This window comes from Tachyglossus aculeatus, chromosome 1 (genome assembly GCF_015852505.1).
Source record: "Tachyglossus aculeatus isolate mTacAcu1 chromosome 1, mTacAcu1.pri, whole genome shotgun sequence".
Taxonomy (NCBI): Eukaryota; Metazoa; Chordata; class Mammalia; order Monotremata; family Tachyglossidae; genus Tachyglossus; species Tachyglossus aculeatus.
Genome location: NC_052066.1, coordinates 105,128,621 through 105,151,635, shown reverse-complemented (window position 1 = coordinate 105,151,635; position 23,015 = coordinate 105,128,621). Strand labels below are relative to the sequence as shown.

Genomic DNA, 23,015 nt, shown 5'->3' with positions numbered 1-23,015 from the left:
CAGCGCTTAGAACAGTGCATGGCACATAGTAAGTGCTTAACAAATACCAACGTTATTATTATTATTACAAATAAAGTGCCCAGTGTGATGCTCAACCCACAGCAGGAGACCACTACATTTTCCTCTCCATGTAGTATGTGCTCAGTAAATACTGACGATACAGCAGAAATGAAACAGCACGGTCTAAGGGTCTGAGAGTCAAGAGAAACCGGGTTCCAGGCTCATAATAATAATAATAATGATGGCATTTATTAAGTGCTTACTATGTGTAAAGCACTGTTCTAAGCACTGGGGAGGTTACAAGGTGATCAGGTTGTCCCACGGGGGGCTCACAGTCTTAATCCCCATTTTACAGATGAGGTAACCGAGGCACAGAGAAGTTAAGTGACTTGCCCAAAGTCACACAGCTGACAGTTGGCGGAGCGGGGATCTCCGGCCGTCCCGTTTCTGGCTGTGTAACCTTGGGCAAATCACTCAGTTTCCTATCTGTACAAATGGGGATTCAATCCCTATTCTCCCTCCTACTTAGACGGGGAGCCCCATGTGGAACGGGGACAGTGTCAGACCTATCTTGCATCTACCCCACTGCTCAATATAGTTCTTGGCTCAGTGAAAAGTGCTTAACAAATCCATCCGTTATGATAAGGAGGAGGAGGGTGAGGAGGAGGATGAAGGCCAGGTTTCTTAATTCTGTTGGGATGGCCCACAACCCTATCCGCTTTCCCTATCCCTGATGGACCTCACAGGAGACACAGCTGGGAACCTGTGAGCTCAGCAGAACCTCAGGACTCAATGGCAGCTCGAGAAGCCGGACCATCCCCAAAGCAGCCCACGGCTGGTTCGTTTTCCCGGTTTCCTGCTCTTTAATGGGATGTGGAATAGGCAGGTCTTGCAGAAAGATTCCCAAGCATTCATTCAATCGTACTTATTGAGCATTTACTGTGTGCAGAACACTGTACTAAGTGCTTGGGAGAGTACCATACAATAACAGACACATTCCCTGTCCACAGTGAGCTCACAGTCTAGATGGTGCGACAGACATTAATTATAGATAAATAAATGAATATTTATTAGCATGAAGTGGGGCTGCCCAGCAGGCTGTCCCCACTCTCATTCATTCATTCATTCAATCGCATTTATTGAGTGCTTACTGTGTGCAGAGCACTGTACTAAGCACTTGGGAAGTACAAGTTTGCAACATAAACAATCCCCCCCACTTCCCCCCTACTGCCACACAGGATTTCCCTGGACAGGCTCAGGAAAGGCAAAGTTGTCACAGAAGGAGCAGGAGAGAAGTCTGAGGCAGCCCACAGCCTCCCCATCTTCTGTTCCCATTGACTTTTTTTTTTGATGGCATGTATTAAGTGCTTACTATGTGCAAAGCACTGTTCTAAGCTGGGGAGGTTACAAGGTGATCAGGTTGTCCCACGGGGGGCTCACAGTCTTCATCCCCATTTTACAGATGAGGGAACTGAGGCCTAGAGAAGTGAAGTGACTTGCCCAAAGTCACACAGCTGACAACTGGCAGAGCCGGCATTTGAACCTATGACCTCTGACTCCAAAGCCCGGGCTCTTTCCACTGAGCCACACTGACTTTTGACTGGGGCAAGACTTGCTCGCCAGACCTGCCAGCATTCTCCACCTAAAGTACTGGCAAGCTTGGGCCTCTAGACTGTGAGCCCACTGTTGGGTAGGGACTGTCTCTATAGCACTTAGTACAGTGCTCTGCACACAGTAAGCGCTCAATAAATACGATTGATGATGATGATGGACGGTCGGAGACACGGGCCCTGTCCAAGCTCTGCACTGACCCTCCGGCCTGGGCCTCTCCTCCCTCGCAGACACCCGGGAGGTCTTCCCCGGCCCGGCCCGGTTCCCCCAGACCACACCAGGTGGGCCCGAGGGTGTTACCACAGGCCGTTCGGCTCCGGTCACCGGAATCCTAGGTTTCAGACCTGCTCCTTGGCTCTGCGTTGGACTTGAAGAAACAAGAAACCAAACGCCTCCCTGCTGGACTGGAGTAGTTTCCATGACATAGGCTCGCCCCTAGGACCATTTTTCTGGGAGTTTGGAGCCAAAGTGGCTCTTTCGGAGGTCTGGGAGGGAAAAGCTAGCACGGAAAAGCATTAGCGGCTGCTTCTACAGCAGGACGAACCATGAGCCGGGGCAGCGGGAGGGCGGGAAACGCAGAGAGAATTGAATCAAGAAGACTGGAATGTCTCACAGCCTTTCTTTTTTTACCCCAATGGTATTTGTTAAGTAGTTTTTATGTGCCAGGCGCTGTACTAAGCACTGGGGTAGATACAAGCTAATCAGATTGGATGCAGTCTATGTTCCATGTGAGGGTCACAGTTTTGATCCCTATTTTACAGATCAATCAATCAATCAATCAATCAATCGTATTTATTGAGCGCTTACTATGTGCAGAGCACTGTACTAAGCGCTTGGGAAGTACAAATTGGCAACACATAGAGACAGTCCCTACCCAACAGTGGGCTCACAGTCTAAAAGGGGGAGACAGAGAACAGAACCAAACATACCAACAAAATAAAATAAATAGGATAGAAATGTACAAGTAAAATAAATAAATAAATAAATAGAGTAATAAATATGTACAACCATATATACATATACACAGGTGCTGTGGGGAAGGGAAGGAGGTAAGATGGGGGGGCATGGAGAGGGGAACGAGGGGGAGAGGAAGGAAGGGGCTCAGTCTGGGAAGGCCTCCTGGAGGAGGTGAGCTCTCAGCAGGGCCTTGAAGGGAGGAAGAGAGCTAGCTTGGCGGAGGGGCAGAGGGAGGGCATTCCAGGCCCGGGGGATGACGTGGGCCGGGGGTCGACGGCGGGACAGGCGAGAACGAGGTACGGTGAGGAGATTAGCGGTGGAGGAGCGGAGGTTGCGGGCTGGGCAGTAGAAGGAGAGAAGGGAGGTGAGGTAGGAGGGGGTGAGGTGATGGAGAGCCTTGAAGCCCAGGGTGAGGAGTTTCTGCAGATAATTCTGCAGATAATAGTTTCTACAGATAATTAACTGAGGCACAGAGAAGCCAAGTGACTTACCCAAGGTCACCCAGGAGATGAGTGGTGGAACAGGGATTAGAACCCAGGTTCTCTCACTCTCAGGCTGTGGTCTTTCCACTAGATCTATTCTGCTTCTTCTCTTCTAAAGGAAAAGTCTGCAGGCCCATGTGTCGATCAGTCGATCACATCGGTACTCTCCCAAGCACCTAAAACAATGATCTGCACCTTGTAGGTAAATAATAATAATTGTGGCATTTGTTAAGCACTTACTATGTGCCAGGCACTGTACTAAGTGCTGACGTGGATACAAGCAAATCGGGTTGGACTCAGTCCCTGTTCCGCAAAGGGCTCACGATCTTATTGCCCATTTTACAGATGACGTACAGGTGACGAGGTCACACAGCAAAGTGGCAGAGCTGGGATTTGAACCCATGACTTCATGACTCCCAGTCTCGTGTTCTAAACGCTACATCATGCTATGTGGCTCAGTGGAAAGAGCCCGGGCTTTGGAGTCAGAGGTCGTGGGTTCAAATCCCGACTCCGTCAACTGTCAGCTGTGTGACTTTGGGCAAGACACTTCACTTCTCTGGGCCTCAGTTCCCTCATCTGTAAAATGGGGATTAAGACTGTGAGCCCCACGTGGGACAACCTGATCACCTTGTAACCTCCCCAGCGCTTAGAACAGTGCTTTGCACTTAGTAAGCACTTAATAAATGCTATTATTATTATTATTACTATTATTATTATTATTATTATTATTAGGCTGCTTCCCCACACTACTGACTGTGCATGGTCAGTGATTCAGAACTGTTTCCAGGCCTCACAGGGCATGCCCAGTCTTCAGCTTGGAGAGGACATGCCCACATGAAAAGAGACTACAGGTAAAGATTCGGAGGGTCGGGGGAGGCGAAGGTAAGAGGTAAAACATCAGTTACACTGAAGCGGTCTCTGCCCGGATCCATCCCGGGTGAGATTAATTTGGGAGTGACGGCAGCTCAACTCCCGATATTTCCAAAACGTGCTCTGCAGACCGGGGCCCACAGGCTGCTTCGTCATGGAGGGGGCAGAGAGAGGAACGGAGAGAGGGGCCGGCTCTATTTTCCCTCCTTAATAATCGAAAAGAGCCAAGCTAATTAAATGCAAAATGGTCCGTGACTGCAGCACCGCGGGGAATGTAAAAATATACCCGCCAGGAAGTGCCCAAGCAGTCCAGACGGCCCACCCACGTGTGACCCATGCGCTCCCCGGTTTCTTCTCAGTAGACGCTGGCTTGGGCCCGCATGTCCCAGCAGAAGGCAAGACGTCAGGGGACACTGGCAGAACATTTCCTTTCTCATGTCTTCCCTCCAGGGGAACAGCTTTGAACCACTTTGCACTGGGGATGCGATTCCGGAGGCAGAGCCAAATCGCGGTTGGACAGACTCGGTGCCCGCCAAGCCACGGGCTGGACTGGCGGTTGAGCCAAGACCGTGGCCGGAGCGAGAGACCTGTTCCCCGCCTTCTCTGCAGCAAATCACCTGCCTGCAAATGCTCTGGCTCTGCCACTTGTCTGCTGTGTGACCTTGGGCAAGTCACCTCGCTTCTCTGTGCCTCCGTTGCCTCATCTGGAAATTGGGGATTCAGACTGTGAGCCCTGTCACCAATCTGTTCTCTTAGGCAATCTTAATTATTGAGCGCTTATTACGTTCAGAGCACTGAACCGTGGGGCTGTGCTGGTGGACTGGGGGGTAGGTGAGCAAAGGGAGCAAGTCAGGGTGATGCAGAAGGGAGTGGGAGAAGAAGAAAGTAGCGATTAGTCAGGGAAGGCCTTCTGGAAGAAATGTGCTTACGATACGGCTCTGAAGGTGGGGAGAGTAACTTCCTGTTGTCTATGAGGAGGGAGGGCATTCCAGGCCAGTGGACGGACTTGTCGGCAGCGAGACGGACAAGATGGAGGTACGATGAGAAGATTGGCATCAGTGGAGCGGAGTGTGCGGACTGGGTTGCAGTAAGAGAGTAGTGAGGTGAGGCAAGAGGGGGCAAGGTGATTGGCTGCTTTGTTCACACCCTCCGCTCCCCCTAAGCTCACTTCCTAACTATGCCTCGCTCTTGACTTTCCTGACACTGACCCATCACCCGTTCCTTTCCCCCAGCCTGAAATATCCCCTCCCAGCCAGACCACTGCGTTCCCTATCTTCACAGCCCTAGTAAAAGACCCCCTCATTGTATAAAGTAACTGAGGCACAGAGAAATTAAGTGACTTGCTCAAGATCACAGAGCAGACAAGTGGCAGAGCTAGGATTAGAGACTTCGAGGCCTGTGCTGTTTCCACTAGGCCACGCTATTTCTCGTGTAATAGAATAGAGCTCAATCAATCATATTTATTGAGCGCTTACTGTGTGCAGAGAACTCTATGAAGTGCTCAGGACAGTATAATATAACAATATAATAAGTACATTCTCTGCCCAGAGCGACCTTATAATCTAGAAGGGAGCTTTACAGTCCACAGTGGAACTCTAGAACTGAAATGCCTGTGATTCCTCTATAGGAGTCCCCCAGATTTGGGTCTGCTTGGCTCCTCCCACAACAGGCAAAGTCCTATTAAACCTGTTCATTTTCTCTTTTGAAAAGTGCATCCTGAATCAAATAGGCTCGCCTTTACTTCAGTTAAACCTGGAAACATGTTTTAGGCAAAGGGACCTTTGGCAACCAATCACTTTCAAAAATCAGTGGAAAATGAAGTCACTGAAAATCAATGAAAACCATCCTGCCAAACTCAGAACCGAGATTCCCAGATCCCCTTCGTTCAACCGCCCCCATTACTCTGTCAGCTGGTCGGAGTCTTCTTTTCTTCCCTGGCTGCAGCTTGTCCTGAACGTGACTTTAGGGGACTTTTATGGTTGTACTGACTTCTGATAAGGTCACCCAGAGGAGTTAAAAGGAAATTTCTCAGTGGTGCTGACAGGTTCTGTTGAAGGGAGTAAAGGTCTTTCTATGTACCCTGTCAAACTCCTCTGAGAAGCAGCCTCCTCCCAAACCCTTCTGAACTGTATTCTCTTTCCAATTAGTACCAGCAGTGCTCCTCCAGCATCCCAAAGGATACACCCATAATTCCCCGCAAGAGTAGCATATGCTGAAGCGCATCTCTTGTCACCTCAAAATCCTCCAACGGCTTCCCATTCCTCTTCGCATCAAAGAAAAACTCCTGACCTGGTTTTAAGGCCCTCAATCAACTCTCTTCTTTTTTTCTAATGGTTAAGTGCTTACTGTATGTTAAGAACTGTTTTAAGTGCTGGGGTAGATACAATTTTATCAGGTCGGAAACAGTCCCTGTCGCATATGGGGCTTACAGCCTAAGTAGGAGGGAGAAGAGGTATTGAATCTTCATTTTACAGTTGAGGAAACTGAGGCACAGAAAAGTTAAGTGACTTGCCTAAGGTCAGACAGCAGTCAAGTGGCAGAGCCAAGATTAGAGCGCAGGTCTTTCTGATTCCCAGGCCCATGTTTTACCCCTCAAGCCACGCTGCTTCCTCTTTCTTATATTGTTTCTTCTCCCATTTCATTACAGCTTTCCCTTTTCTTTCCTCTCAAGACAACCTATTTGCTGTGCCTTGTTCTTGTCTCTGCCATTTTCAACCTCTTCTACCCTTCCCCTGGAACAAACATCCCTTATCATTATTATTATTAATAGTAATGATGGTGATGATAATAATGACAATAATCGTTAAGCGCTTACTCTGTGCCAAGCACTGTAGTAAGCACTGGGTAGATCCAAGACACAACTCAGCCAGTCCCTGTTCCACAAGGGCTCACGGTCTATGGAGGAAGAAGAACAGGTAATGAATCCCCATTTTACAGATGAGGAAACTGAGGCCCAGAGAAGTTAAGTGACTTGCCCGAGGTCGCACAGCAGGCAAACAGCAGGCCTGACTACCAGTATAATAATGATAGCATTTAGTAAGTGCTTACTATGCGCAAAGCACTGTTCTAAGCGCTGGGAAGGTTACAAGGTGATCAGGTTGTCCGATGCGGGGGCTCACAGTCTTCATCCCCATTTTCCAGATGAGGGAAGTGAGGCCCAGAGAAGTGAAGTGACTTGCCCAAAGTCACCCAGCTGACAAGTGGTGGGGTCGAGATTTGAAGCCACGACCTCTGACTCCAAAGCCCGGGCTCTTTTCCACTGAGCCACGCCGCTTCTCTGAGCCACATCTGAGCCACAGCTGGAGGCTCCGAGGTCTTTAAGTTCGTTGTGGGCAGGGAACATGTGTATTTATTGTTGCACTGTACTCTTCCAAGTGCTTAGTACAATTCTCCACACACAGTAAGTGCTCAATAAATACCACTGAATGAATGAACAAATGAAGTCTCCACTAATCTGCTCACTGAGGGCAGGGAATAAGTCTGTTATATATTGTTTTATTGTACTCTCCCAAGCACTTAGTACAGTGTTCTGCTCACGGTATGCCCTCAATAAATAGGGCTGGCTGACTGATTGACTGACCTTTCTTTCCTCAGACGTCCCTTTCCCTTGTTCAGCTCCAAGATGCCATGCTCTGTTCCAGGAGGCCCTATTCTCTTCCCCCAAAACACCTCTGAGGTAGGAGAGGATTTCCAGTGAGAGGGAGAGGCTGGGCAAAGTGGGCATCTCTTCCGAGAGGGGCCCACAGCTGCACGCGTATGGGTTTTTCTAGTTCCTTCGGCCGCCTGGGGCCGGAGTCAAACGAGCAGCAGACAGATGAACGATTCCACCTCCTCCAAGCAGGGCCCGTGTGTCAAACACTTCAAAAAGCAGAGCACGAGGCAGTGTGGAGACCGCTGAAATTCTATATTTACAGAAAACTGGCACTGGGTAAATATCAAGCCGTGCTATTTACGTAGCGGCCCTTCCGCGATGCCTTCCACGCTCTAGTAATTATCACCCTTGCGAACCAAAGGATTCCAGAGCCCGGGACAAGGTGGGCAAGCGCCCACAGAGCCGAGGGAGCCCACCAGAGGATGGGGGGAGGGCCACGGCACCCTCCTTGATGCTGTTCCAACCAGGAAGCGGCGTGGCCTAGTGGGAAGACCTGGGAACCAGAGGACCTGGGTTCTAACCCGGCTCTGTCATTTGCCAGCTGGATGACCTTGGGCAACTCACTTCATTTCTCTGTGCCTCCAGTTTTCTCAACTGCAAATGGAGATTCCAGCCCTGTTCTTCCGTCTACTTAGACTGTGAGTCCCCCACGTGGGGCAGGGACTGTATCTGGCCTAATTATCTTGTATCTACCCCAGTGCTTAGAACAGCGCACGGCACATAGTAAGTGCTTAACAAATGCCACAAAGAAGAAGGGTATTCGCAGAGGCAGGAGAGCAGCCAGCCAGCCTGTGCCTTCCAAAGTGGGTACTTGAGCTCAGACGACAGTCCACTTTATCCCCAGGGTCACAGGACATGGGGCACCTCGGGGGAGAGCTGAGAGACAAAAAGGTCTCCAGACCACCCCAGGTTCACGTTACTTCCTGGTCTGGGGGAAGAAGGGAAGGTTTAAGCTCAAGGCCAAGACCTCTGGCTGAATGTTGAAATGGTCTCCCTCCTCTCCTCTAAACCTACTGCTATTTATAGAATCTTAAAGCTGGACTGGACCAACGGCCTTGAGAGAAATCCCACATAGGAAGCCAACCGCTCGATTTTTTCCTGGGATCCAGCAGGGCAGATGAACCAAATTATTGGGAAGATCAGTTGGAGTTTATCCGGGCTCCAGCAGCCTACAAGGTGGTCAAGACTGTAAGTAAGTTCGTAACAGGCAGGGAACATGTCCACTAATTCTGTCATATTATACTCTCCCAAGTGCTTACTACAGCAATGTGGCCTAGTGAGAAGAGCACGGGCCTGGTTTCTCATCTCAGCTCTGCCACTTTCTGCTGTGTGACCTTGGGGAAGTTACTTAACTTCTCTGTGCCTCAGTACCCTCATCTCCAACAAGGGGATTCAATACCTGTGCTCCTCCCTACTTAGACTGTGAGACCCATGTGGGACCTGGGTATCATATACTTATCCCAGCGCTTAGTACTGGCACATAGTACGCCTTTTACAAATATTATTATTATTATTACAGGGCTCTGTACAGAATAAGTGCTAACTAAATACAATTGATTGAAATTTGGGAAGAACATCCATTCCTGGAAAATGTTGGCTCTGCCGGCTTCTAGAGAGGGAGCACCAGGCGAGGTGGAAAAGGAGGACATCGATCACACTGATCTTCCAAACTTTAAAGAAGTCCAGATCAAAGTGAGTTTGAAGTTTGGGCAAAGGTCCGACCACGTTGGTTCTTCTGTTAGCTAAATTTGGGTCAAAGACCCGGGCAAACTGCAGCACCTGCCAGATTGGCATATCTGCCTAATGTCATATTCCTCAAGCCACTGGCACTCACACCGCACTCCACTGGTTTAGAATTTCATTCATTCAATCATATTTATTGAGCGCTTACTGTGTGCAGAGCACTGTACTAAGCGCTTGGGAAGTACAAGTCAGCAACATATAGAGACATTCCCTACCCAACAACGGACTCACAATCTAGAAGGAGCAGCTTGGAGGAGTAGCTTGGCTCAGTGGAAAGAGCAGCGGCTTTGGAGTCCGAGGTCATGTGTTCGAATCCCTGCTCTGCCACATGTCTGTTGTGTGACCTTGGGCAAGTCACTTAACTTCGCTGAACCTTAGTTCCCTCATTTGTAAAATGGGGATTAAGACTGTGAGCCCCACGTGGGACAACCTGATCACCTTGTATCCCCCCCAGCGCTTAGAACAGTGCTTTGCACATAGTAAGCGCTTAACAAATGCCATAGTAATAATAATAATAATAATAATAGAAGGGGGAGACAGATAACAAAACAAAACATGTGGACAGGTGTCAAGTCATCAGAATAAACAGAAATAAAGCTAGATGTACATCATTAACAAAATAAATAGAATAGTCTTCAACTATGCCTTGCCAACGTTCCTTTAGGGCTGGATTTTGGCTTCAGCCTGAACCTACGTTTTGGAGAAGAACCAGTAAAATACCAAATGTCCCGGGAAGTCTCCAGGTGACAGATCTGGCATGCCAGGTGCTAGGACTTCTTGAGATCAGACCCGGCAGGGGAAAATGTTTACCGAGGATAAAACCCGGGAGCTTCGACATTTACCGAGTCGAAAGTCGGGAAGAACGAGCCGTGTAAATACGTTCGACAAATAAGAGGAACACCGGGCCTCCTCAGCAAGCCTTGCAGGCACCCTGTTTCCGTAGGGATATAATTCGCTTCTAAACGTTTGGCCTGTTTATCTTTACTGGTGGGAGGGCAAGGGGTTGACCGCGTCGGACCGATAATGGTGGTGGAGCACCAAAGGATGAAAAGGAGGCAGCTGATGAATTATTTCATTTGGTCTTTTCTGAGAAAGATTTTAAAGGGATTCCCACACCTACGTGTTCCTTTGCAGCACACAGGCTACAGAAACGGCATCACGCTGTTGGTGCCACCTACGACAGCGTTCAGACCAAACTTATAAGCTAGATGTGAATGCATCACCTGGATTGAACGGCATTGAGAGTTCTGAAGGAATTTGGAAAGGAGACCGTCACCTCTATGCAGATGACTTCCAAATCTCAGTGGAAAGAGCGCGGGCTTGGAAGTCAGAGGTCATGGGTTCTAATCCTGGCTCCGCCACTCATCAGCTGTGTGACTTTGGGCATGTCACTTAACTTCTCTGTGCCTCAGTTACCTCATCTGGAAAATGGAGATTAAGACTGTGGGCCCCATGTGGAACAACCTGATTACCTTGTATCTCCCCCAGCGCTTAGAACAGTGCTTGGCACATAGTAAGAACTTAACAAATACTGAAATTATTATTATTATTATTATTAAATCTACCTTTCCAACCTTCACCTCTCTCCTTCTCTGTAGTCTCCTATCTGCTGCCTTCAAGACATCTCCACTTGGTTGTCCCACCTCAAACTTAACATAACAAAAACAGAATTCCTCATCTTCCCACCCAAATCCTGTCCTCGCCATGACTCTCCCGTCACTGTAGACAACAGCACCATCCTCTCTGTCTCACGAGCCCATAACCTTGGAACTATCTTCAACTCCCCTCTCTCAATCAACCCATATATTCAATGTCATCAACCTTCAGAACATCTCTAGAATCAGCCCCTTTTTCTCCATGCAAACTGCCACCACGTTGGTCCAAATGCTTACCATATACCACCTCAAATACAGTATCAGCCTCTTCACTTACCTCCCTCCCTTCTTCATCATCATCATCAATCATATTTATTGAGCACTTACTATGTGCAGAGCACTGTACTAAGTGCTTGGGAAGTACAAATTGGCAACATATAGAGACAGTCCCTACCCAACAGTGGCCTCACAGTCTAAAAGTGGGCTCACAGTCTTCCTTTCCCTTCTCCAGCCCAGGCTTCACTCTGCTGTCCGGCTTATATTTCTAAATATATTGCTCTGCGTACATCTCCACAACAACTCCAAAACCCCCAGTGGTTGCCCATCTATCTCCATATCAAGCAGAAACCCCTCTCCATTGTTTCTAAGGCATTCAGTCAGTTTCTCTCCTCTACTGATCCTCTCTCCTCTTCCATTACAACCCGGCCCACACATTTGGCTCTTCAGACACCAATCTACATCTGTGTCTCGATCTCATATCTCATGCTGTTGACTCACTGTCAGGTCCATCCCTCTCTCTAGAACTCCCTCACCCTTAATATGACAGACCACCACCCCTCCGGTCTTCAAAGCCCTACTAAAATCATATCCCCTTCAGGAAGCCTTCCCTGACTAACCTCTCAACTCCCCAAACTAGTCTTCCTTTCTGCGTCACCTTTGGATTTGATTTCACACACCCTTTCATACTAATCCCACCCCCTTAGCACTTACGATCGTATCTCGATGGTCTGTTGCTTCCCTTATCTGAAATTTATTTGAATGTCTGTCTTCCCAGCTAGATTGTAAGCTCACTGAAGGCAGAGATCCTGTCACCCAACTCTACTGAACTCTGTGGCTCTACACACATAAGCACTCAATAAATACTATTGATTGTTTGGCAGGAAACCGCAGTACTCTGGTCATAGAGGAGCAGCATGGCTTAGTGGAAAGAGCATGGGCTTGGGTGCCAGAGGTCATGGGTTCTAATCCCGACTCGGCCACATGACCGCTGTCTGACCTTGGGCTAGTCACTTAACTTCTCTGAGCCTCAGTTACCTCATCTGTAAAATGGGGATTAAGACTGTGAGCCCCACGTGGGACAACCTGGTCACCTTGTATCCCCGCCAGCGCTTAGAACAGTGCTTTGCACATAGTGAGCGCTTAACAAATGCCATCATCATCATCATCATCATAGTGGGCATGCAGTAGAGAGATCTGCAAGCAGTAGGAGCCCATCGCTGTTCCCTAAACAGCATAGAAGCAGCATGGCTTAATGGAAAAAGCCCAGGCTTGGGAGTCCAAGGTCATGGGTTCTAATCCCCGCTCCACCACTTGTCAGCTGTGTGACTTTGGGCAGGTCACTTCACTTCTCTGTGCCTCAGTTACCTCATCTGTAAAGTGGGGATTAAGACTGTGAGCCCCATATGGGACAACCTGATTGCCTTGTATCCCCCAGCGCTTAGAACAGTGCTATGCACATAGCAAACGCTTAACAAATACCATCTTAAACACATAAGCACTCAGTACAATGCTCTGCACACAAGAGTCACCATGCACATAGGAGATACCTAGGACAATGTGTCTTTTTATTGTTGTATTGTACTCTCCCCAGTGCTTAGCACAGTAAGCGCGCAATAAATACAACTGACTGACTGACTAGCCAGTATAGTAAAGTGATGCTTACCACTATTAATTCTGCTAGTCATTTCCAAGTTTCTCTCCACCAAAAGCTTCCATTCAGAAATCACTTATTTCACAAACTGAGGAAGTACTAGGCATGCCCATCATAAGGAAAACTTTTCCCCTCGAGTCTGTAAGCTCCTTGTGGGCAGGAAACATATCTACCTACTCCACTGTACTGTACTCTCCCAAATGTTTAGGGCAGTGCTCTGCACACAGTAAGCACTCAGTAAATACCATCAATCGATGCCATCCTTCCTGAAACAAAACTACTACCAAAGAATGTGAATCAATGAAATATGGTCAACGGAAAGGCTTTAAGATGACGTCTTGTGTATGAGAGTGTGTCTGCGTGTTTTATGTTCTCTTTAGAGGAGAAGCATGGCCTAGTGAATAGAGCATAGAATTGGGAGTCAAAACACCTGGGTACTAATCTCAGCTCTGCTACTTGCCTGCTCTGTGATTTTGGGTCACTTAGCGCTCTATGCCTCAGTTTCCTCACCTGTAAGATGGGAATTCAATACCCTTTCTCCCTCCCTCTTAGACTGTGAGCTCCATGTCGGAGAGGGACATCGAATTGTATTGTAGACATCCCAACACTAGGTGTAGAGCTCGGCACATAGTATACGCTGAACAAATACCACAATTATTATTACACTCAACCCAACATATCCTCACTCACAAGGGGGTGGTAAAAATCAAATCCAGGTGGTAAGCACTGATTGTGCAGTCTTCTTTTAAAAGGCGAAATGCAGATCACGCAGACACTGAAGAGTGTTTTATTTCTGCTCAGATTTGACCGTCCCTTGAATCCAGTGCTTAGAACAGTGCTTTGTACATAGTAAGTGCTTAATAAATGTCATTATTATTATTATTACTTACTCAGCCCATCCTGGTTTGAGATTTTTTTTTTTTAATTTGGGGGATTTGATGCTGCTTTTATCGGAAGGAATAACAGGAATCCAGGGTTCCATCCCTTGCAATTAGGCAATCCATTATTGGCAGGAAAACTGAGGTGACTTGGCCCCGGATAGACATCTGAGCAAGCCATGACCGTGGGGATGGTATGAACAACCTGGATCCGGGCAGCTCAGCAAGCCAGCACCAATGCAAAAATTCCTCCGAGTTGGGAAGCAGAGCTTCTTCTCTCTTATTAGAAAACAGATTAATTATAAAGTAATTTCTCTGCCAGGGATGTTTGCTCAGGACATTGATCCTGGCTGATATATCAAGCTCCACCACTTGTCTGCTGTGTGACTTTGGACAAGTCACTTCACTTCTCTATGTCTCAGTTACATCATCTAAAAAAAAAAGGGGATTGAGATTGGGAGCCCCACGTGGGACGGGGCAGAGTTCAACCTGATTTGCTTGTGTCCACCCCAGCACCTAGTGGCTCAGTGGAAAGAGCCCGGGGTTTGGAGTCAGAGGTCATGGGTTCAAATCCCAGCTCCGCCAACTGTCAGCTGGGTGACTCTGGGCAGGTCACTTAACTTCTCTGTGCCTCAGTTACCTCATCTGGAAAATGGGAATTAAGACTGTGAGCCCCCCGTGGGACAACCTGATCACCTTGTAACCTCCCCAGCGCTTAGAACAGTGCTTTGCACATAGTAAGTGCTTAACAAATACCATCATTATTATTATTATTACGGTAAGTACGTAACAAATACCATAATAATAATAATAATAATAATAATAATAATAATGAAATATTGTGACTACTATGGATTTCTCTAACACAGCGCTGGACAGCTCTCATCTGCTTGGGAACACAGAAAACACAGGACGGGGTGCCTTGTTTTCGGGTGAAGTTATCTTAATCAGTATCTACAGAGAGAGACTGGGACACTCTCAGGTTACAGATATGGATAAGTTCAGTAAGCTCTGGAAGTGGCTTTCTGGGAAGCAGTCAATGAAATGCAGAAATTGTGCCTGCTGTGGAAAATAGTTATCAGTGGAAATAAACCCATTTGGGCCTTGGCTGAGCCCACTCGACTAGGGTCTCCGAGGGTCTATGCCCCTGGGATCGTCCAACTCCATGAACCAGGATTGATCCTGGGAAATGTCGGACCTGGGGTCGGTCCCATGAAGAGGGACCAATTGTCGAAAGGAAATGGAATTCATTCAATCAATCAATCGTATTTATTGAGCACTTGCTGTGTGCAGAGCACTGTACTAAGCGCTTGGGAAGTACAAGTTGGCAACAACAGCAGTTGCGAATAGCAGGTTTACCCTTAAACTCCTTTCCCCTGGACCACAACTCCGGAATCATCGGTTTCCCCACTAGAGTATAAACTCTCTGTGGACAGAGAATGCGTCATTGTCTTATTTTCTACCTCTCAAGCACTTGTGTGCAATCTATAAATACCAATCCGCCTTCCACAACTGACCGGGTCTTATTCTAAGGTTCACTAGGATCTCAAAGGTGGGAAGCAGCATGGCATAGTGGATAGAGCATGGGCCCAGGAGTCAAAAGGTCATGGGCTCTAATCCCGTCTCTGCCACTTGTCTCCTGTGTGGCGTGGGGCAAGTCACTTCACTTCTCTGTGCCTGTTACCTCATCTGTAAAATGGGGATTGAAACTGTGAGCCCCACGTGGGACAGGGACTGTGTCCAATCCGATTTGCTTGTGTCCACCCCAGCGCTTAGTACAGTGCCTGGCACATAGTAAGTGCTTAACAAATGCCACCTGGGCATTGACCTTGGCAATAGCCCCAATTCACCCCTGTTTCAAGGGATGATTCCAGTTTGTGGCAAGGGGGAGTTGATTGGAAACTGACTCTAGATGATGGAAGAATTACAGTGTCAATGCGGTGGTTTATGCAATGTTTCAGATTACAGCCCGTCATTCAGGGTCACCCCTGAAAACACATACAGAAATACATAGACGCACAGACGCACACACCGCTCTTCATTTGAAATCCATAGCAGAGAGAAGAGAAATCTTGTCTCTCCCATCATCATCATCATCAATCGTATTTATTGAGCGCTTACTATGTGCAGAGCACTGTACTAAGCGCTTGGGAAGTACAAATTGACAACATATAGAGACAGTCCCTACCCAACAGTGGGCTCACAGTCTAAAAGACCAGTTGCCCATCAGGCAGATAGGCATCTAACTGAGATGGGTTGGCTACCATTCTCTGCTACCATTCAACATTCTCTGCTACTCTCCCATCCTTCCCAGCGGTATCCTCAGAGGAACTCTCCTCCCTCCTCTCAAGTGCTACTCCGGCCACCTGTGCTTCTGACCCCATTCCCTCTCATCTTATGAAATCTCTCGCTCCATCCCTTCTCCCCTCCTTAACTTCCATCTTCAACCGCTCACTCTCCACTGGTTCCTTCCCCTCTGCCTTCAAACATGCCCATGTCTCTCCCATCCTAAAAAAACCCTCTCTTGACCCCACCTCACCTTCTAGTTATCGTCCCATATCCCTCCTACCATTCCTTTCCAAACTTCTTGAACGAGTTGTCTACACTCGCTGCCTAGAATTCCTCAACAACAACTCTCTCCTCGACCCCCTCCAGTCTGGCTTCCGTCCCCTTCATTCCACGGAAACTGCACTCTCAAAGGTCACCAATGACCTCCTGCTTGCCAAATCCAACGGCTCATACTCTGTCCTAATCCTCCTCGACCTCTCAGCTGCCTTTGACACTGTGGACCACCCCCTTCTCCTCAACACGTTATCTGACCTTGGCTTCACAGACTCCGTCCTCTCCTGGTTCTCCTCTTATCTCTCCGGTCGTTCTTTCTCACTCTCTTTTGCAGGCTCCTCCTCCCCCTCCCATCCTCTTACTGTGGGAGTTCCCCAAGGTTCAGTGCTTGGTCCCCTTCTGTTCTCAATCTACACTCACTCCCTTGGTGACCTCATTCGCTCCCACGGCTTCAACTATCACCTCTACGCTGATGACACCCAGATCTACATCTCTGCCCCTGCTCTCTCCCCCTCCCTCCAGGCTCGCATCTCCTCCTGCCTTCAGGACATCTCCATCTGGATGTCCGCCCGCCACCTAAAGCTCAACATGTCGAAGACTGAGCTCCTTGTCTTCCCTCCCAAACCTTGTCCTCTCCCTGACTTTCCCATCTCTGTTGACGGCACTACCATCCTTCCCGTCTCACAAGCCCACAACCTTGGTGTCATCCTCGACTCCGCTCTCTCATTCACCCCTCACATCCAAGCCGTCACCAAAACCTGCCGGTCTCAGCTCCGCGACATTGCCAAGATCCGCCCTTTCCTCTCCATCCAAACCGCTACCCTGCTCATTCAAGCTCTCATCCTATCCCGTCTGGACTACTGCACTAGCCTTCTCTCGGATCTCCCATCCTCGTGTCTCTCTCCACTTCAATCCATACTTCATGCTGCTGCCCGGATTATCTTTGTCCAGAAACGCTCTGGACATATTACTCCCCTCCTCAAAAACCTCCAATGGCTACCGATCAATCTGCGCATCAGGCAGAAACTCCTCACCCTGGGCTTCAAGGCTGTCCATCACCTCGCCCCCTCCTACCTCACCTCCCTTCTCTCCTTCTACTGCCCAGCCCGCACCCTCCGCTCCTCCACCACTAATCTCCTCACTGTACCTCGCTCTCGCCTGTCCCGCCATCGACCCCCGGCCCACGTCCTCCCCCGGCCCCGGAATGCCCTTCCTCTGCCCATCCGCCAAGCTAGCTCTCTTCCTCCCTTCAAGGCCCTGCTGAGAGCTCACCTCCTCCAGGAGGCCTTCCCAGACTGAGCCCCTTCTTTCCTCTCCCCCTCGTCCCCCTCTCCATCCCCGTCTTACCTCCTTCCCTTCCCCACAGCACCTGTATATATGTATATATGGTTGTACATATTTATTACTCTGTTTATTTATTTATTTATTTATTTTACTTGTACATTTCTATCCTACTTATTTTATTTTGTTGGTATGTTTGGTTCTGTTCTCTGTCTCCCCCTTTTAGACTGTGAGCCCACTATCAGGTAGGGACTGTATGTATGTGATGCCAATTTGTACTTCCCAAGCGCTTAGTACAGTGCTCTGCACATAGTAAGCACTCAATAAATACGATTGATTGATTGATTGACTGATTCTGCTTTGGAGTCAGTGGGTGGGATTAGATAATTCAGGATTTGTTCATCCATTGCTGACCACATTGGTCAACCAACACAGCCTCAAACCTTTGCCAACTGGCCACTCAAACATGTCCTCAAACCACAAAAGAAAAACTTATCTTTTGACCCCCGGCTCTGCCATTGCCTGACTTTTCCCCAACCAGGCAGCAAAATAGTGCAAAGGTCTGGTCTGAAAGCCTCCAATTCCTGCTGCCTGAGGACCACCCCCCGTCCTGTCCCGTCCCTACCCCACCGGCAGTTAGGAAATGCTCAGGGTCATAGGATTGGGAAGCCAAAACGCAAGAGGTTGGTCTGGTTCAACTGGGAAATACAGTCAGCCAGAGGCTGAAATTCATGGCCAGCCAAAGTGGGATTGTTTGGTATGAAGTTGATTCATACCAAGGACTTTTCCTCTCTTCTGTGCACCAGAACATCAAACCCGATAATGGAGCTCCTTCCTACTTAGGGTGGCCACTAAAATCTCAGGAATTTTGCAGCGTTTTTGCCCACTACCCATTATATCTTTATCAGTCAAACAACTGTATTTATTGACCACTTCCTTTCATTCATTCAATCGTATTTATTGAGCTCTTACTGTGTGCAGAGCACACTTACTGTGTGGAGACCACAGTACTAAGCGCTTGGTAGAATAAAATATAACAGACCTGGTATGATTATTATGGTATTTATTATTATGGTATTTGTTGAGTGCTTACTGTGTGCCAGGCCCTGTACTAACCTCTGGGGTAGAAACAAGCAAGTTGAGTTGAACACAGTTCCTGTCCTGCAAAGGGCTCAGAGTCTTCATCCCCATTTTACAGATGAGGTAACTGAGGCCCAGAGAAGTGAAGTGACTTGCCCGAGGCCACACAGCAGACAAGTGGCAGAGCCTGGATTAGAACCCATGACCTTCTGATTTCCAAGCCCAGGCTCTATCCACTAAACCATGCTGCTTCCCCTACATTCCCTGCCCCCCATAAGTTTACACTCTAGAGACGAGCTTACAGCATTGAGTCTTTATTTAAACTATATTTAAACTGTGACTATCGAATAATTCCCCAAATGCAAACCAGTCTGAATTTACTTGGTGGAAATTCTGAGACATTCATAAACTGATCAGAAGATGATCACTCTCATGCTAATTAATGGCAGTGCTAGCAGCAGACAGAACGTATAAGTGATGCTAAGTATGGATGTCATAAGGACACACATCCACGAAGAGGTTCACTGTGGGAATCGGCTGAATATTGGATATCAAGTTGCCCGGTGTTGCATTAGGATTGGACACGGACAGACAAGCTAACAATCAGACCATCCAGTTCAAAACTGGATACATGGCCACCCTACTTTGTGAAGAGAAGCAGCATGGCTCTATGGAAAGAGCATGGGCTTCGGAGTCAGAGGTCACGGGTTCAAATCCCGGCTCCGCCAATTGTCAGCTGTGTGACTTTGGGCAAGCCACTTCACTTCTCTGGGCCTCAGTTACCTCATCTGTAAAATGGGGATTAAGACTGTGAGCCCCCCGTGGGACAACCTGATCATTTTCAGTGCTTTGCACATAGTAAGCACTTAATAAATGCCGTCATTACTATTATCATTTTGTAACCTCCCCAGCGCTTAGAACAGCGCTTTGCACATAGTAAGCGCTTAATAAATGCCATCATCATTATTATTATTACTTCAGCCCTTTGCCAGCAGGTCAGTTCCAAGTGAGAAAAAACAAAACCTGGTATTCACTCCTCAGAGTTTCTCCATATATATCGAGGAGCAGTGTGTCCAGTGGATAGACTGTGAGCCCACCTTTTAGACTGTGAGCCCACTATCGGGTAGGGACTGTCTCTATGTGATGCCAATTTGTACTTCCCAAGCGCTTAGTACAGTGCTCTGCACATAGTAAGCGCTCAATAAATACGATTGATTGATTGATTGATAGAGCAGGAGACCGGGATTCAGAAGGACCTGGGTTCTTCTCCCGGCTTGGCCACTGTTCTGCCGTGTGACCTTGGGCAAGTCACTTAGCTTCCCTATGCCTCAGTTATCTCATCTTTGAAATGTAGGACAAGTGGGACATGGACGGAGTCCAAACTGACTAGCTTGTGTCTACCCCAGCACTTAGTAGAGGGCCTGGAACACAGTAAAAGCTTAACAAATACTGTTGGAAAAAACCAATATATTGCTGGGTGGTGGTCTCTCTAATGGTAACGCTGAGCTCGACCCCCTTGCCACCTCTTCCCCGCCCCTGCAGAGAAGCCAGAGAACACTTACACAGAGGACGTGGAGGATCACCGCGCCCTGTCTTCGATCCTCGTTGGTGAAGATGTCCTTGGGGAACTCATGGAGAGCTGGAGGGAAGGAAAAACAGACATGGATCAAGATGACCAGGGATGGGCCGAGCAGGGGTTGAGTGGGGGGTGGTCCTTAATAACAATAATAATAATAATGACATTTGTTAAGCACTTACTATGTGCAAAGCACTGTTCTAAGCGCTGTGGGGGGATACAAGGTGATCAGGCTGTCCCTCGTGGGGCTCACAGTCTTAATCCCCATTTTACAGATGAGGTAACTGAGGCCCAGAGAGGAAGTGACTTGCCCAAAGTCACACAGCTGACAAGTGGTGGAGCTGGGATTAGAACTCACATCCTCTGGCTCCCAAGCCCGGGCTCTTTCCACTGAGCCACGCTGCTTCCTTGAGCTCAGAAGAGTCTCCCCTCCCCATCCATGCGATATGGTCGCATGGCTGGTCATCTCTGTCATCACTTAGGCCCTCCCCGGGTAGGGCTGCAGTAGTATTCGGCCCCCGTGGACCGTGGCTCGGGAGAATGCCTCTCCGACTCCTTTTCCGTTCTCGCTTCTGTAGGAGATTTGCGGCTGCAACCCCACTGGTCATCCCCAGGCTAAGTCCGTCCAGCTCTCCCAGGACTGATTGCATTTCTGAGTGAAGCCCTTAGGTTTTCAGGAAGGGGTTTTTAAACGGGGTAAATTTATAACTGAATAAAATCCATAAATTGTTCCCTTCACTCCGACCTCCAAGCGGAACCAGGAATAATAATAATGATGGCATTTATTTAGTGCCTACTGTGTGCCAAGCACTGTACTAAGTGCTGGGTTAGACACAAGATAATCAAGTCCCCGTCTCACACGGGGCCCATAGTCTAAGTAGGAGGAGAACAGATATTGAATCCCCATTTTACAGGTGAGGAAATTGAGGCCCAGATAAGTTTATTTGCCCAAGGTCGCACAGCAGGCAAGATTAAAACCCAGGCCTTCCAATTCCCAGGTCCGCGCTCTTTCTACTATGCCATGATGCTGCTTCTCACGAACTATGGCCATTTCCCAAACTTGCCAGTCGAAGGGGCCTATTGATTCTGCCGAACCTGCGCTACACTAGACAGCATGATCTCGTACTATTCTTGCAAATCCTACACTCCATCCCCCCATTTTACCTCCTTCCCTTCTCCACAGCACCTGTATATATGTATATATGTTTGTACATATTTATTACTCTATTTATTTCTTTATTTTACTTGTACACATCTATTCTATTTTATTTTGTTACTATGTTTGGTTTTGTTCTCTGTCTCCCCCTTTCAGACTGTGAGCCCACTGTTGGGTAGGGACTGTCTCTCTATATTGCCAACTTGTACTTCCCAAGCACTTAGTACACTGCTCTCCACACAGTAAGTGCTCAATAAATACGATTGATTGATTGATTGATTCCCCACAGCACCTGTATATATGTATATATGTTTGTACATATTTATTACTCTATTTCTTTATTTTACTTGTACATATCTATTCTATTTATTTTACTTTGTTGCTATGTTTGGTTTTGTTCTCTGTCTCCCCCTTTTAGACTGTGAGCCCACTGTTGGGTAGGGACTGTCTCTATATGTTGCCAACTTGTACTTCTCAAGCGCTTAGTACAGTGCTCTGCACACAGAAAGCGCTCAATAAATACGATTGATGATGATGATCCTACAGACCTGGGAACGTATTTCTGAGAACAGGGAATCAATCAATCATATTTATTGGGAGTGTTTGACATAGAGTTGGTAGAACTGTTCCTGCCCATGGGGGATTTACAGTCTTTTTGGCTATGCCCCTGTTGTCTTCCTCTCCATAAAATGGGAGTTCCACTCCAGAGGCTGGGAGGCCCCGATTCTGGGCACGAGGGTCCGTGGAATGGTGCTTCGGCTTTCTGCCCAGGTTCTGCTGTTGTTCTGTGATTGCCAGGGGCAATCGTGCATATCCTGGACCTCCCCTGCCCATGGAAACTTGGCATGCATGTGAGCAAAGAGAAACAGTCTCTTTCCTTCTTTTCCCAGCCCCTCCTTTCCCAGCTGCCATTCACCCGGGGATAAGCCAGTGGAGGCGCTCAGAGTAGCTGCATTAAATCTGCAGTGTGACTAACAGTGTGGCCTGGGAGTGGGAAGGATCTGGATTCTAATCCTGACTCCGCCGCTTGTCTGCTGTGTGACTTTGGGCAAGTCACTTTACATCCCCGTGCCTCAGTTACCTCATCTGTAAAATGGGGAATAAGGCTATGAGTCCACATGGGACTCATAGCCAAGTCAAGCGCTTAGTACAGTGCTCTGCACACAGTAAGCGCTCAATAAATACGACTGAATGAATGTGGGACATGAATGGTGTCCACCCTGATTAGAGAAGCAGTGTGGCTCAGTGGGAAGAGCCCAGGCTTTGGAGTCAGGGGTCATGGGTTCAAATCCCAGCTCAGCCAACTGTCAGCTGTGTGGCTTTGGGCAAATCACTTAACTTCTCTGTGCCTCAGTTACCTCATCTGTAAAATGAAGATTAAGACTGTGAGCCCCCCGTGGGACAGACTGATCACCTTGTAACCTCCCCAGCGCTTAGAACAGTGCTTTGCATATAGTAAGTGCTTAATAAATGTCATCATTATTATAATTATGATTAGCTTGTCTCTATGCCAGTGCTTAGAACAGTGCCTAGCACATAGTAAGCTCTTAACAGCTATCATAAAAGAAATCTGGGATGTGAGCAGCAGGGACAACTGTATTTCCAGAATGTGGAAGATACAAAGATGGGCTTGATCACTCCA

At 48.0% G+C, this 23,015-nt stretch overlaps 1 protein-coding gene across 1 annotated transcript in view; it reads right to left on the bottom strand.

The window, feature by feature from the left end:
- SLC24A3 (solute carrier family 24 member 3) overlaps positions 1–23,015 on the bottom strand; it is a 515,859-nt gene that overhangs the window by 153,118 nt on the left and 339,726 nt on the right. The window contains exon 4 of the mRNA XM_038745680.1: positions 20,204–20,280. Coding sequence (XP_038601608.1) covers positions 20,204–20,280 — 77 coding nt within the window. The remainder of the gene's footprint in view (positions 1–20,203; positions 20,281–23,015) is intronic.